The 16,749-nt window shown below is 39.3% G+C and overlaps 1 protein-coding gene across 2 annotated transcripts in view; it reads right to left on the bottom strand.

Moving 5' to 3' along the window:
* Positions 1-16,749, bottom strand: part of LRP6 (LDL receptor related protein 6) — a 123,015-nt gene that overhangs the window by 63,634 nt on the left and 42,632 nt on the right. For both annotated transcript variants that reach the window (XM_050970164.1, XM_050970162.1), the window contains exon 3: positions 9,775-9,972. In XM_050970164.1, coding sequence (XP_050826121.1) covers positions 9,775-9,972 — 198 coding nt within the window. The remainder of the gene's footprint in view (positions 1-9,774; positions 9,973-16,749) is intronic.

Below are 16,749 nucleotides of genomic sequence, written 5' to 3'. Positions count from 1 at the left end.
TTTTTTTTCCCTATAGATTCCCTTGCTTATCCCTCTAGTGTTCCAATTCTACACAAAATGAAATCTTCTATTTCTTGGTATTTTGCACTCAAAAGTAGGACATAGTATCTTTTCTTTCTTATCTCTGTCTGGAGTCAGGTATATATTTGCTTCTAATTAAATGCACCAACTAAGCATCTTACAAAAGACCATTGTAACATAATTTAAAGCTGAAACCCGCCAGCCAAACAGTGAAGCCAGAATGACACAACACATTCTGGTACCAAGTATGAAGGCATTCTAAATCAGTAAACATTTTAACCAGCCCTACCTCCAAACCCTAAATATCTTCAGATTTGAATTTTAGTTTAGAGCAGGCTAGGAGACTAAGTCTTTATGCCTGACATATTGTATGACATTTGACAAATGACACCTACAGCATTTTGTCATATGAAACAGAAGCCATCAAAGACCAAAACTCTCACTATAACCAAACCTGCACCAAAGACAGCATTCCCATAATAAAGAAGCCACATTTTTCTGAAGCATTCTGACTAACTTACTTAAAAACAAAACTGACCAATCTAAAAAAAAAAACAAAAAAACACCCCACACAGAGAGGAATTTTACATGTGATTTGTACCCACCAGTAGTGGGAATAAATCTTTGAGTATAATAGCTGCTGTTAGACATACCTAACTTTCAGACAACCCTCTATTCATATGACAATGCATCAGGTGAACTGTGACCCTTATTTAAACCAGCCCTTATCTGGAGAGATTCAGAAGCCCTTCATTTGACTGTGCTGTCAGTCACAGTCTTGAAGCAATTACTCCTCAACTTGTATTATTTTTCTCAGCAGATATAAGGTTGCAATGCATGAAGAAGGCTTTGGGACCAAACACAAGTGTGTATTTCTTGCATCTCATTAAGATCATTATTACCAGTAACATGTACTCTGTAATCTTTGTTTCCAACAAGCCAGTACAAGGTGATAGCTCACTTCCAACCAGCAAAACCAGCAGGGCTTTTTCCCCCTTGGAAATCCTCCACAAGCCACACTTGCAGCCCTGCTGAACAGCAGCCACCTGATGTGTGCCAGCATGGAAGCAGTGGCTTGAGTTGAGCTGAGTCTCCACACCCTAATGAGGAGCAGAAGGAAGGAGCTGGAGAGCCCAGCTATCAGAAAACAGGAAAAAGAAGAGGAGCAAGAAATGACCTTGTGATGTCTGCTGTGAGCAGCTGTGCTTCAGCACAACCTGCACTAGGAACTGCAGAGCTCTCTCTGCTTTTGGTGAGCAAGATGAGGGGTCCTGACTTTTTCCTGGATCAATTATTTATTAAGCACACCCAGGTGGATGAAGGTGACCAGTGTCATCTGTAGCACTCAGCTGCTGCACAGTGCTGATGGGAGCATGTAAGAGCCAAAATGAGGGATGTGGGACTCCAGGCAGCTCTTCAAAATGCAGTTTATTACATGCAAGGCATTCCAGCAGTCCAGGGTCATGGGTGACAGAGCCTGTGCCTACAGCTGTCAGCTCCAGCTGCAGGCAGGCCTGGAGACCCTTAGTGTAGCTTACAAATGAATTATATACTTTGCTGAGCATCTTAATACAGTAGAACCAATCTATACCTTAACTTTTATCTATAGCCTATCATAACTACTATAATTACCATATTCATGTTACTATTCTCCAATCACTAAAACTCAGTACATTACTGTTTAAACTAGAAGTTGTTTTTCAGTTTTCTTGCAGTGGAAAATTCTGAGACCTTTTTTCTACTTGCAACATCTGCTGACTTGTTTGCCTGTGCTATCTTTCTGCTTGGTAAAAACATCTTCTTGTTTGAGGTGGGTTTATCCTTTGGTCTAAGTCATAAAAAACCCCTTCTAAATAACCTACCCTTTGCTTCCTAGGTTATCCAGTAAGACTGGCTCAGCAATTCTTTTCTTCTACATCAAAACTTGCTTCCATCTCTATTCCTTCTTCAGATTCTACATTCAAGAATCTTTCTGCTAAGCATACATATTTGTGAGACTTTCTTGTCAAATTTTCATCCTTCCCAACAGGAGAAGGTGCCTCTCACCTCCAGGGTGGTTCACAAGCACCTATACAGGGCTGGGGAGCAGAGAAGTCTCCACATTCCTGGCCCTGATGGGTTCCAGGTACAGTGCTGCAGGTACAGTTGGGCTGATGGGAACTGACAGCTCCTTGCTGGCAGCCTCACTATCAGGCCAGGCTTCACTGCAACAAGTGACAGGACAGCAAAAGGCTCTCCACCCTATTCTCCTTCATCAAGCTCCTTGGTTCCTTCAGACTGCTGCACTTGTATCATTAGTCTGGTTTAAGAGACGCCAGAGACAATGGGAAAGTGAGAGCTGGGGATAAGGAGTAATGTTATTCATTCAGGAGACATCTCCAGGGCCTCAGCAAGATGCAAATTGGCTCTATATTAGATGGAACTAAGCACACACTAACTTTAATAATCTTCCCTGCACCAGGCATATAATCACATAAATTTGCTTTAAAAATCTGGATGGTGATTGACATTTAAAAGGCCAGCATGTCTGCTGAGTTGGCTGGGAAGGAAATGTGTAAAGGGACAGCAGAGAAGGAAGGTGAGGAGAGAAACAGATAGAGAAAAGAAGCAGTTTCCACAGAAATTAAATTCAGTCTGTGTTGAATATCATGATTTCCCAAACACAACTATTTATGATCACAGTAATCAGAGATGCCATTACAATAAATATTTCCTATGGCAGAGTTTTTTACTGTCTGGAGAAAATATAGATTTGATTTAAATATATTCACCTTTGTTCTATTCTTATTCTGCTAGAGAGTCCTGTGAAACACTTTGTGAAGATTAAGGAAATAAACAATAAACAAGTTAAAGCACGAATTACAAAAGGAGCTACGAAACTCTGAAATAGAATAGATACACGAAACTTTATAGACAGTCTATCCACTTTTATATAAACAACGAAAAAAGCTTTTGCTTCAGGATAATACGAATTTCAGACAATAATGAAATTCACTTGAAATAAAAATTAACAGCAAAATGACAAAAAAACATTAAATTAATATCTTTTATTTTAACCAGGATTTCCTCAGTCTGCTTTTATTTCTTTTTCAAGTAATACTACCATTCAAAGCTATGTTATAGCTACAAAATTTGATAATTCAGATCACCAAAAGAAAGCTAACAATAATCAAGATTATTTGAATTTAAAATATAATAAGAATTACTATTTCCCCCCCTAGAATATTAACAGATGTTTTATATCCAAGCATAACAGCATTTCTCCATAAAAGTAAACAAGTAAACACCATCCATGAACCAACTGCCTTTTATTCTTGCTGCATTACAGTCTTCTAGTCTCAAGACCTGATCAGAACACCTGCAGAAAACCTGGGGTGCTTGAGATGTTCTGGCCTGTATGTCTCTAAACCATTAACACTCCAGCTTCACAACAGGAAAACTCCTTTCAGGTGACCCCTGAGGCTGCCTGTGTTCACTCTCCAGGACAAGGTGCAAGCATTTCTGACATTTATGTTTCATTTCTCCAGTGTCCGTATGGGCTATCCCATACCTATTACCATCTCCCAGGCTATCAGAAAGGGGAAAAAAACCCAAAATCTGCTTTTAGTGCTCATCATATTGAAGAAAACATATAAGAGGTTTGCATGAAGCAAATTAAAATATTTTAAACAAAACCTTATTTACCATCTACAGAATGCTTAATGCTTTGAGTATTAACAAAATTGCAGGAATTACACATCTTCAGCTTGTAACAAGTGGAAATGTTAGCAAGTGGCCAAAGCACTCAGAGCATGAATCAGATGAAGCAGGATCAAAGACGTAGATGCACCCATAAAATACCACATGAGGGATGCCACAGGGAGGGCAGGGAGCTCTGGTTCCCTCAGCTCACAGGATCTCCTCTCCTGCCAACCTAACAAAACATTTGCAACACAAACTCAAAAAAGTAATGCATTTGTATGTATTTTTACCATGAATGCTTGTCCAAATATTCCTATCAGAAGAAAAGCCTTTTAATTAGCTGAGAAAGTAAGCAAGAAACATGATTTGTGGGATATAATGCTCTCTTTTCAGCTGGTTTTCAGTAAAACCAGCATTATATCTGGTTTTACCTTTTGCCACTTCTTTAAGCCACAATTACCACATTTCCAGAAAGAATATATAACCAACAGGTCTAGCCATATCCATGACATATCAAATCCCACCTGCAATGAAAGTCTGAAAAAGTCAATCAGAAATCAAATTACAGTTGAAAAATGAAGCCATTCTGTGGGTCATTTTTCAGGCAAACAGATGTTTTGAAGCTTCAATTTCCAGCATTTTTGTTTTCAGAAGTACCTTGGGGAAGAACCAAGAAATTCAACCTAGCTCCATGTCCAAATAATCTAATTAATTCTTTTTATGCAGGATTCTCTAGCAGTTTTAACTAGGGCATTATTTGCCCTCTGCACTGGCCTGTGTTGGTGAGGTATTGAACCAGGCTTCTCACCACTGACTGGTTCTTCTTCATTGCTTGCAGGTGTTAAGCAATTTTATCACACAGAAATATACAGAAAGATATAAACAGAACATGAGATTTTATACCTTGTACATAATATCATGTACTGTACACATTATAGGCAAATACGGAAGAAATCCTGTTCTAAATGCAGGGACACAGCATTTTCAGTGTTTCAACACATCTGCAACTCATCATCTGGCAGACAGACATGAGCTGATGCTTGAAAAGAGGAACTAGAAAAAAAATCAATGCTCAACTGCAAACTTAAGACATTCACCTCTTGCAAGAGCTTCCCAGCTTTCTGACAGTTGCTGAAAGTATGTTTTCTTACAGTGGCCTCAAAAACCATCTCATTAGCACAAACACTTCCTGGGGGACCTTGTAAGTGCATTTCCCTTCAGCCAGTAATGTGTTAACTTATTAATTAGAACTGCTGCTGCAGGGTAAAGGAAGGGGAAATTAATTCAAGAACTGCTTTAGCAGGCCAACCTTTCTTGGGGACTCTACTCACAGGAGAGCTGTCTGCATTTCAGTTTTGTTTAATTAGTCCCACGAAAAGCAACTGTTCCCTCTGATAAGAGCAGAGCAAGAGCTGCAAAAAAACAAAACCACCTCTTCTATGCATCAATTTAGTTCTGTAATGATTGCATCCTGACATGAAAAACTGTTCATTCCTTTCTCTCACTGGCAAATCAAGGGCATTAGTCATCAAGTTCTTTGCTCCTCGTCTTTATTCTAATGAGCCCAACACTGGAGCAGCTAGGGCTAGTAAATCCCAGGGCTAGCAGGTAATGAACCATAATCATCCCTGTAAAATTTGCTAGGGAGGTTTTCTCACGAATTTATGAGTCTACCACATATTTAACTGAGTACTACTGCCAGAGTTGTCATGCACACTGCTTTAGTGGCTCACTGTGACTCCAGTCCTACTGGAAGAGGTGACAAAAACCTCCATCAAACCCCAATAATCAAAGCTTATAATTTGTTTCTCTCTCTACATAATCCTCCCACCAGCCTATTCACTTTCCAAACTCCTGCAAACAGCAAGTAAAGGATTCATGTCTGTCACACACCTGGGGTGAGGCAGCTCTGGATTCATGGACACACAGGGAATGAGAGGCTGGAAAGCAGTGCCAGGGAAAGGGACCTGGAGGGGGTCCTGGGCAATGGCCAGGTGGACATGAGGCTGCAGTGTCCTGGAGCCAGGACAGTGCCCTGTCCTGGGGGCATCAGGCCCGGCTGGGCCACAGAGGGATTGGCCTGCTCTGCTCTGGGGCAGCCTCAGCTCAAATATTGTGTGAAATTTTGGGTGCCACAATATCAGAGAGACATTAAACTATTAGAGAGTGTCCAAAGAAAGGCACGAGGATGGCGAAGGGCCTTGAGGGGAAGCATGTGAGGAGCAGTGAGGGCACTTGGTCTGTTCAGCTGGAGGAGGCTGAGGGCAGACATGGCAGCCACAGCTTCTGCTGAGGGGAAGAGGAGAGGCAGGCCCTGAGCTCTGCTCTCTGGGACCAGGGAACAGGAGCTGAGGGAATGGCTGGAGCTGGGGCAGGGGAGGGTCAGACTGGATAGCAGGGAAAGGTTCTTCCCCAGAGGGTGTGGGGCCCTGCCCAGGCTCCCCAGGGAATGGTCACGGCCCCAGGGCTGCCAGAGCTCCAGGAGCGTTTGGACACCGCTCTCAGGGATGCACAGGGTGGGATTGTTGGGGTGTCTGGGCAGGGATTGCTGGGGTTGGACTCAATGATCCTTGTGGGTCCCTCCCAGCTCAGGATATTCCATGATTCAGATCCAAGTATTTCTCTGATACATAAATCTTAACAGTTTTAATTCTTGTGTAGTGTCAGGTGTAGAGAGCTAATATTCAGAATATAAGAATAAAAGAACAAAAAAGTTTTGGATTTCTTACAGATTAAAAATATATCTCGATTTTCTAGAGAGAACTCCTTCCAATTTTAGATCTCTGAGGTCTGAACTTCAATACTTTAATACTGTCAGTGACACCAATTAAAATATTTTCCTATTTACACTGCATTTTTTCATTTTCCAAACCACAAAGTCAGCTTTCTCTGAACTGTTTGAATTCTTTTTTATAGAAGGATGTTACTTCCTACCAAATTTTTCTCCCAAAGCAATTAAAACTTATGCCATCCTACTTTACATGAAGCTTTTACAATTGCTTACCTGCTAAAGACTCTTTCCCACCTCCTGTCATGCAACAGGAAAAAACTTGACAGATCAAATCTCTACTCATCTCCTTCCTTTTCTAGGTTACCAAAACTATCCAGATCTAGAAGACCCAATTTTTATGAAGATCTATGTCTTTCAGTAACCCATTTGCCTTTTTCATTTCAATAGGGTCAGTTCCAGAAGCATATCTATTCCCAGACATGCTGACATTAGATAAGGCATCAGAAAAACTAGTAACACTTAGCAAGGATAAAAGAATCTGTTCTGATCAAGAGAAATTTAGAAAGAAAAAAATCTCAAACCACCTAAGTATAAATGTAACGCAGCAATTTAGAAAAATGGTCTCAATATCAAGGAAAAAAAAAATCACCAGAACTGGCAGTTTCTAAATAAACCAAAGTCTGGTTTAAGTTAGATTAGGCACTTGATAATGATCTTGTTCTCCTCCACCCTTAACTCTTAAGGAAAAACCCCTAACTGATAGCCCTCTTAAGAGGTGGTTGTGGATAACTGTAGGTGGGGTTATTTGTTGGTTGGTTTTTTTTTTTGGTGGTGGTGGAAGATAACTGTAAGTGGGGTTATTTGTTGGTTGCTTTTTTTGAGGAGGTGGAGATGGCTAGGAAAAAAGACTAAAGGCTTTGTGGATTTTGGTTGGTTCAGTGGGGTGATTTTTTTCCACTGAAAAGGCAAATCTAAAAGGCTTTTGATTTGGCTGAAGAATTAGAAACTGTGTTTTCTTTTCTAGTATTAGTGATTCAGTTACTGAAAAAGATTAACAAAATAATTAAGAGATAAAATATGAATTACAGCTGTAAAATATCATATTGAAAAAGCTGAATTTGTTGGATAGCCAAAAGACTATCTACACAAAAAAACCCCAACACTTTGGACAGCCCCAGAAGATCTTTTTTCTTAATACAGGCAGAAGCTAAGAGGTCACAGAAAAAAAACCCCAAAACCATAAAATCCCACTGTAGAACACCCTAACTTCTGCACTTTTTTTCCCTCCTTATGATGTAACTGCAAAGAATAAAAAATGAAACCAAAATGCCTAGATACAGATGTTGACTGCTTTTTCAATCTTCAGAACTTTCTCACATGCCTAGGGAAAAACAGATGCTGTTAGAATTGGTTTGTGCCTCTTGAGTGCTTAAGGGAAGTCAAATGTACTTTCCTTTCTAGGAATGACTTCCCTTTCTGCCCCTCAAATAGTAATATATTAGCATACTGTCACGACATATTCCTGATACTGAAATGTATGAATTTGAAAAAGAAACTTAACCGAAAGCATTGGACTGATTTGGTTTGTATGGCTGCATAAGAAAGAATTAGTAGATCTAAAAATCTAAATTACTTGTCTATACAGGTCTTTATTAGAGGCTTAAGTAATTCCAGAGAATTTACTGTGGAATGAGATGACTGCTGGGACTCAGGTGATTTCAATTCTGTGCCATGAGGCAGCTGTTGGACACAGCTGTGTGTGCACAGACAAGGCTGGTCAGCCCCTTGCACCAAGAAAATTCAGCACCTCCTCAACCTCATTCCCCAGGTTCACCCAAGGCAAACCAGGGAATAAACACCATGAAAATAAAAACAGAATACCAAACCTAAGTATATTTACACCACTGTGCAACAGATCACCAGCAAGAGAGAAACTGCAAAGAAGTCAGTAGCAATACAAGAGCGAAAAAGCAGAACTGCCAGCAGGAAACACTGAAGTAGCTCTGGAACAAGAAAGGCTGGAGACACCAGATAAAATTAAAAATACTCAAATTTCTACTGTATATGATAATTTGTATCCTTTGCTCTCCATTACTTGAAAACTTATGTGACAATCTTCTTTTTTGAAAGAATCTAAAGGAAATATTTTTCTCTTTTTGGTACTAAGTTTTCTTTCTTGTGAAATAAACAGCAAATGAAGGACTACTTCAAAATAGATATCCACAATCCATGTTTTGAATTAACCAAGCTAGTCATAATACTTATATCCAAAGACACAAATTTAAAACTGCATCCAACTCCAGGTACTTTCCATGAACCATACTGCATGAACTTGTGATCACTTAAAAGGCAGAACTTAGGAGAAAAGTGATGTAGCCTTTCAAAGCAAAGTGATGTAACCTTTCAAAGCAGCATTACAAAGACATTGTGGAGATCAAAATAAATATCACAAGAAGACAGTGGGCATGTTTCATGCATGTTGCCTGTGGTCCTACTTGCCAATCCACACAAAAGAATGATCTTACCAACAGAATTAATTTCTTTATGTCAAATTAACATTTGTGGTGAAAGGTGGGCAAGTCCCTAAGAGGCCAGAACAAAGAGCATAAGAAAGGATATTTCACACCCATCTAAACTAGCTGAAACATCAAAAAATTAGCAAACAACCCCACAAAAATCATCTCTCCGTACAACACCTTGGGCGCAAGCTGTAATTTATTTGTGTGTGCAAGCAGTACTTGTCAAACTCATCTATTGAAGAGAGTCATCATCCAAATTAGAGATAAACACATATACACAAAGTACCAGTTATATAATTAAGAAGTAGGCATGATTAGATAAATAAGAATCACTTCATTGCTATAAATCTGTACAAGGAAAACAGTAATTTCAACATAGCTCTCCTTTAAGGACTGTTTTCCACTAATTTCCCAGCCTCTAGGATTAATGAAACTGAAATATTAATAGATGATGATCCATTTTCTCATACTATCTTCTGCATTTCTGAATACCACAGCAACACTGCACAGAAGACCTACTGAAAAGAGACAATTTTGCTAAGTAGTCTTACACTATTAAGAGCAGGATTTGAGGATTTTTTAACGGAACTGGTTCTGAGAAAAGTCTTTGGGAGAGTTACAGGATACCCTGAAGAGGAGGACACATTCCACTTCACAGTGCTGGAAAGGTGAAAAGAAAGGATAAAAGTTTCTGACAGCACTGGTTTGCTTAAAATTTTGTGAGTGCTAACGTGACAGTTTGCTGCAACAGAGATTACAATATTGCTTAGGCAGAATCGTCTAAGAAAATCCCCACATTACACCCATAAACCAAAAACTTACCTATGACTTCCATCCAGATTTGATTTGTGGATGAAATTCAGTTTAGCATCTGCCCAATAGAGCTTCTGTTCCTCATAATCCAGCGTCAGTCCATTCGGCCAATAGATGTCCGTGTTAACGATGATGGAGCGGCTTGAGCCATCCATCCCAGCTCGTTCTATCTTTGGTGCTTCTCCCCAGTCTGTCCAGTACATGAACCTACAGTTAATTGAAAAGAGAAAACACAACAAAAGGTATAAATCTACAACTTTCAGTAAAGACAAAGGCGCTCTCTGTTCTGCAGAGACAATGTCTGTGGAGTTCTGCTCTACTGGGTAAGGGGCACATACCCTGTGAAACAAAGCAAAGTTACTTTACAAAAAGCTGAAGAAAAACAACTTAAGTTAAACCCACAGTACCATATCAGGTTGTACTTCTATATGTTTCTTTCTTTCCTTGAGTTAACTGAGAAAATTGGAGATATCCAATAGATCTTGACAACCATCTCAAAATTCATCATTTAACAGCAAAGGCAGATATTACAAATTGTCATAAAAGTACAACAGCTTCTCTCATATGTGTCAGAATTTAGGGGGCACAGAAGAAGATGTGCAGACTTATAGCAGACATAGTTGCATGTGATGCAGTTTTAATGGAAGATCAATTCATGTCCTTTTATTTCCAGAGAAATTCCGAGACAAGTAGCTAAGTCAACATGTTTAGAAACACAGCTTGCATCCAGTAACTGAGAAAAACACTCTGTAAAATCTTTTAAGACTGGACAAGCAAGTTTTAAAACACGTAACATGCATCAATTTTTAAACACTATTTAACAAGTAGTGGGCAGAGGGAAGCTACTCAGTTGCATCTAAGATTGAGGCAAAACAAGGGAAATCACTTTATTTTGGCTGGAGACTAGCAGGGGGTAAGAATATTTGTCCTTTTTCTGCGGGTGGTAGAAAATAGATTTACTTTTGCTGGTTGTTGACAGAATGCATAACTAAACTGAAGTAACATAGACTATAAACAGATCAGCCAAAGTGTGTCCATGGTGCTTGCTCTGTTTTGTTGTTGTAGTTGGAACAGACTACTGTCCTAAATTGCTTCTCATAACCTCATGACATCTGCCAGCATTACCTGCTTGTATTTGTGCTCCAAAGCCTGGCTCAGTCAAAACAATCCAGATTAGGAAAGACCTGAAGCCTTTAATCAAACTCAGATCATCACACAACCACAACAGGTTAGTATATGGTAGCCACATGTGAAGAGGCCTAGCCACTCATCCTCTAAAGAAAAACAAATGTGCAACACAAATGTGTATTTAAGAAACACTTGCAGATGGAGTTATTCTTGGCAAAGATTTATTTTTATTTTTATTCTTATTATTTTAAAGAGTCAAGAAATTCCATGTCATATCTTCCCCCTTAATTCATGTCTACAGTGTGTTTGTCTTAATGTGCAGCAAAATCTGTGGACAGAAATGCAGCTGATTAACACAAATGTTGTCCTATTTGACCCAAGTGAGTCATTCTTCATGGAGCAACACATTTATCTTAACACAGAGCACAAAAATATCTGAAGAGAACATGTGAGATTTCTGTAGGCATAAACAAATGCCTCGGATAAACTGGTTTTCATCAGGAAGAAGGACAAACCCCAAATAATTTTCAGATAGGTAGCACAGTAGCAAGGCACCAGGTCAAGCTATGCAACAGGAAATCACACTTGAAAAAAGAAATGTTCAAAAAAGTCAGGCAGCATTTCACCTGTAAGCATGTGAAAAAGAAAAGAGAAAAAAGAGAAATTTACTTTAAACTTCTTTAAGGCAGCCTGCTTTGCCCCAGCTGTCAAGTCTTAGTCTTCCAAATCAAGGTTAATAGGTTCCAAGGCTCTGACTAGCCTGCTGGACTGATTTTTTTGGCTGAAACAGCTCATGAATTGCTGTACAACCTCATATTCTTCCCTGTCTCACCTCTCATGCACGCTGCAATTACTGAAGCAAAAACAAGTAAAGGTAGTTTGGTAAAAAAGTAAAGGCTTCCCAGACATCACAAAACCAGCCCTATTTCATTTGTCAAGGGGAAGACACACACACACAGAACTGGCTTTAAGATTCAGTAATATTTCCAATCAGCTCCAGTGACCTTTGTGCACTTTCTTCAACAGTTTGAGTTTTATCACTATCACATTTGTTTTCCTCCACCTTGCTTGAAAGCCTGTGGGTTTTAATGTCTCCATTAAAAATCTCTGGAACCAGCCATGCTCCAGCTGATGACAGCCATGCAGACAAGGTAAGGGTCATTGTCCCTCTTCCCCATCCTCTTCACACACATTTAGTTATTTCAATTTAAATTAAAAAAAAAAAAGGCAAAAAGCACCACCCAAGCCCATAGGATAGAGCAAAGTATTAAATGTCTTGTGCTAAATCTTATTATACCTTGTAATACAATTAAAATCCAGGAATCTAGATTTTAATTTTACCAGCAGAGTCTGTAAATGTTGAGAGCTGTTACAAAATCTAAAAGCAAAAGAAAAAAACAACAACAAAAAAGTGTATTTCTTTTTATATGTGCTTATAACTTTCAGTATTTCAGAGTCATGCCCCTCTCCAAAGACTTAAGGAACATCAAGTATTTGATACACATTTATAGAAGAGAGGAAAGTTCTTAGACTTAAAAAAATATTAGTTGGTGTTTTGACTGTGGCTGAAATGTGGTTTATCCTAAAGTTTATCCCATCACTAAAAATTACAACAAATAGAGAAAGAGTTTTGATAGTTTTTCCCTACAAACTGTGTTCTATGCCTCTTTAAATTTAGCATTTTTTGGTTTTTGCATTCTGGTGCATAAGGTGAATCCAGGCAATAAAACTTCCTTCTAAAAGGCCACTTTGCACTGTAGAGTTGTAACTTCACCGTTTTGATTTGCCTCAAATAGAAGCTTTTGCCATAGGAAAACAAAAACCCATCCAAACAAAAGGATGAAACGGCATGTCACAGTTCATTCTGCTTGATGAACAAATCTAATAAGTAAGAGAGCTTTTTTCCAAAAAGCCCATAAAGAATAGGCACTCTGATGGCAGAATATCCCCCATCCAGAGAAGGAAGCTCACAGACTACCAATGCCAAGATTACATGCTGTAATTCAGCAGTGATTTCCAACAGTAAGCAGAGAAGAAGAGAAATTTATTGCCAGCACCCATCAGCTTTGCAACTTTCTGATCCACAAATGTTCACTTTCCTGAATGTTACTCAGCTGCTTAATTAGGGCAGCTAATTATTTGGTGAGGTCCTTCACAGTGAAGGCCCCAACTCTGCAATTATGCTTGGTTCAGGGCCCTAAAAACTTCTGAGCTCTACAGGGAGCTGCCAAACTTCTGAGTTTGCAGCAGCCTCCGTGGAGCCCATCAGCTCTGCAGTGGACCCTGTGAAACACAGCCTGCTCCAGCTCCAGCACTAACAGGACTGGCACTCCTGTAACCAATAAATACACAATTAAACACAAGGCACTGGAGTAGTTCAGGAAAACTATGCACAATAAGTATGTTTGGTTATTGAAAATAGCTCTTGACTCAAGAAAAAATGTTCAGGAATTTACAAAACCACATTTGAATCAAGCAGCCCTCCAGGTAGCTGAATGGAGACTCTTTCTGAGGCAAGTTCACAAAGGGAGGAAAACTGCAATCCAGAAGCACAAAGCAGCAGTGAAAGACACAGAAATGGATTTTCAAATAAGGGGACTAGAAATATCACAGGAAGGTTTTAATAACAAGTTTCTCAACACACTGCAAAAGTCAGAAAATATTTTCAGTCCTCCAGGAGAAGTAAAAAATGTACATATAAATTAAATATGGAAATAATTCTTCATAAAAGAGAGGAAGAAATATCCTTTGGGGATACAATCAAGATAAACATGAGAGAAAATATGTTTTTAGCAAGCTGAGAACTGTGCTCTTTTACAATAGCTTGTCTCTGTAAATAAGTATATTAGTTGATTGAGTAGATTAGTTCAATGCAATTTTCAGAGCTGCTTTACAATAATATCTTATGTTAATATTCAGTGCAGTCAATATAATTTTCTGTGCAAATTACCCTATCTGCAGCCTTTTGGTTGCCTCTACGCTACTCTTGCACACACTAAGAGCAGCTATGTGAGGAATGGATGTGAATTAAGCAGGGAACTGTTAACACCCTAACACACACTGAATCTTTTACTTTTTACCCTTGTTTTGGGTTCAGAAGCCAAAGGGTTTCCAACAGAGCTGCAGTTTCCCATTTCAGGCAGACATGGCTGGCTCTGAACCACCTGCCTTAAGCATTGCTATGTACACTGGACAAAATCAAATCAAGATTTCTTACACTAAAAATCAAGGGTTTTTTATTTCACTCTTCTGCAAGGCATCACTGTGTCTAGTAAATGACCAAATGAGCCAGATGTGCTGAAAATGCTTGATGAGCAAGCACCAGTGGGCCCAGCTGTGCCTCTGCCACTGTCCCCACCCTGACCCTCCATCCCCATCCCTTGCACCTCGGGCAGGGTGGAGAATGAGCACAACCCCACAGGTGCTTGGATCTCATCTACTGAATTCCACAGCCCAGATCATCAGCATCAAACCTAGACAAGGGTCTCTGTGCAGTGCCTGGAACACAGTGACCTGTGACAGGGACATCTCAATATGGCATCACTGCTCACACAGCAGGAACCTGTGCAGGAACAGGGGTCATTGTGCATGAATTACTGCAGCCTCTGCAGCTGACTTGTCAGGGATGTTAAAAGACTCAACTGACACATGGGAGAAACCTGTAAAATTCCACGTGTAAGTCTACTATACACAGCAGGAAAAGCTCTACTGGGACTTATATTTTGTAAGGCATACAAATATTTTGCCCAGTATACTCTGTACTGGTTCCCTCAAGATGAAGATGCTGTTTTAGTGATAGCACTTTCATGCAAATGTCTGCATTTATCCTAGGACATCAGCCAGGATCCTAATCAAGCAAAAGCCATCTGTAACCAGAATGGCAAAGTGAGGATTTCCACTTTGGAGCTGGATTTACTGCCCTACTCAGACCTTATCTAGCAGGAGAAATAAAATCATCAGCAGACCTTCCCTTTTCTTGGAATCCATTTCTAAAATAAGGGATAAATGCAAACATTCCACTTTTGGAATGAAGAAAAGCTGTGATGAAGAGATCAAAAGGTGATGCTTTGTCTCTAGATCAGTATCAAGAATAAAGTATAAAACTAGAAGGAGATTTTGTAGATGGCATTAATAAGCCCTGGAAATAATGCTTTAGAAAAGCCACTGAAAGTCTTTAATAAGAAATCAACATACAAGCATAAACCTACATAATATTCTCATTCCATAACCAAAAAGAAAAAAACTCAGTGTTAAAGTTAGTTACCATGGCCTCTGATTTCAGGTATTTCAATTTAAAGAAAATGCTGGGCAATCTAACAAAACAGATGAGAGATTGTTTTTCATTTTCACCCAGTCATTTCTAAGGCTCTGTAGGAAGTAAGCTTTGACTAGGCTGTCAAACCAAACATACACTGATGCACTGCAGAGTCTCATGCATATGGTTGTTCTTTTGGCCACAGATCCCCAGGAAAAAGAGAAAGATATTCATTAAAAAACAAGAAGCAGCTATTTTTTTGCTGAATGCTCACAAAGGCAGAATTTTAATTGTTTGATCAGGTGGAAAGGTCTTCTGCTCCTTGAACTTGTAAATTAACCTTTGCTATCTCCTGACACAAAAGGTCTCATGACATGCCTTCCACAGTTAGGAAACAAAAGCTATTTCTTGGTTTCTCCTAGAGCAAGCAGGAAATAAAGCATGTCAAAACTTAGCAGCATTTGAAAAACAGTATTTGAAACAACAATTTTCCCAGTTTATATTCCTCTCTATTTTTTTTGGCATAATTTCCTCTCTCTGCTACCGATTAACACCATCCCTAGACCCTTGCTGACCTCAAGAGAGAAGCAAGATCCAAATGTGCTTTGGAAGACTCCAGCCAGCCCCTTGCACAGGAGCCACTCCAGATATTATACACCAAATCCTGCCAAGTTCACACAGCAGGTAAGCCAACAGAAAAACAAAACATAATTAATGTAAGAGGAGATGGACAAAATAAGAGAAGAAAATTCCTTGCCTTCCAACCTACCTTGGTTCTTCAAATGTAACAGGAAAATAGAGGAAAGAAAACCAGCTGGCAGACTTTCAAAAAACCAAGTACACAAACAAAAATACCACAAACCAACAACTGTGACAGAGTCTCTCAAGAGGCCAGGAAAGAAGCTGAGCCAAGAAGATGTGCTGGGTAATTCTGCAGGGCTGAGGAGTCTCACAGAGACTCCAGCATTGCTCAAGAGGAGCCCACATACACAGAAAGACACCTTCCAAATAGTTCTTTAAGAACCTACCAAAAGGTGCAGATCTTTATGCACCTGTGAACTGAACAAAATTGTGAAAGCTACTACAAAAGAATATTTTAGCTACATTAAAGCTACAAGTGGGGGAAAGCAGTGAGAAAATGGTGGGATCCCAGTTCTTCATATTTCTCAGATAAAATTTAACTTCTTTGTACAATGAAAAAAATCTGTTTCTTTACAGGGACTTGCAGTAAAAATATAAACACTTGCATTGCACATATTTAGTTGGTAAATGAGGATTCAAAATTCTGTAATTTCAAAGAGCTTTGGGTTGAAATTTGACAACTCAGCTGCTAAAATAATTTTTCACTTCTTGCTTTTTCAGCTCAGTCATAACCAAACTTGTTTCTTATACTTAAAAAACAAAAAACTGGGAGAATTGTTTTCCATATCTCCCTATACATCCTGGATGCAGGAAGGGCAGAAAGATTTTTCCCTATACTTGTATCTTAAACTGAAGCCCTAGAACTTCTAGAATTGAAGCCCCTGAACTTCTCCATGGCAAGAGAGCACAGTCATTAATGCCAGTTGTGTTGCTCAGTGAATGAGGGCAAGAGATAAAAA

The sequence above is a fragment of the Serinus canaria genome, chromosome 1A (assembly GCF_022539315.1).
Source record: "Serinus canaria isolate serCan28SL12 chromosome 1A, serCan2020, whole genome shotgun sequence".
Lineage (NCBI taxonomy): Eukaryota > Metazoa > Chordata > Aves > Passeriformes > Fringillidae > Serinus > Serinus canaria.
Note: the sequence above shows the minus strand (reverse complement) of the source record. Positions and strands in the feature narration are given on the sequence as shown.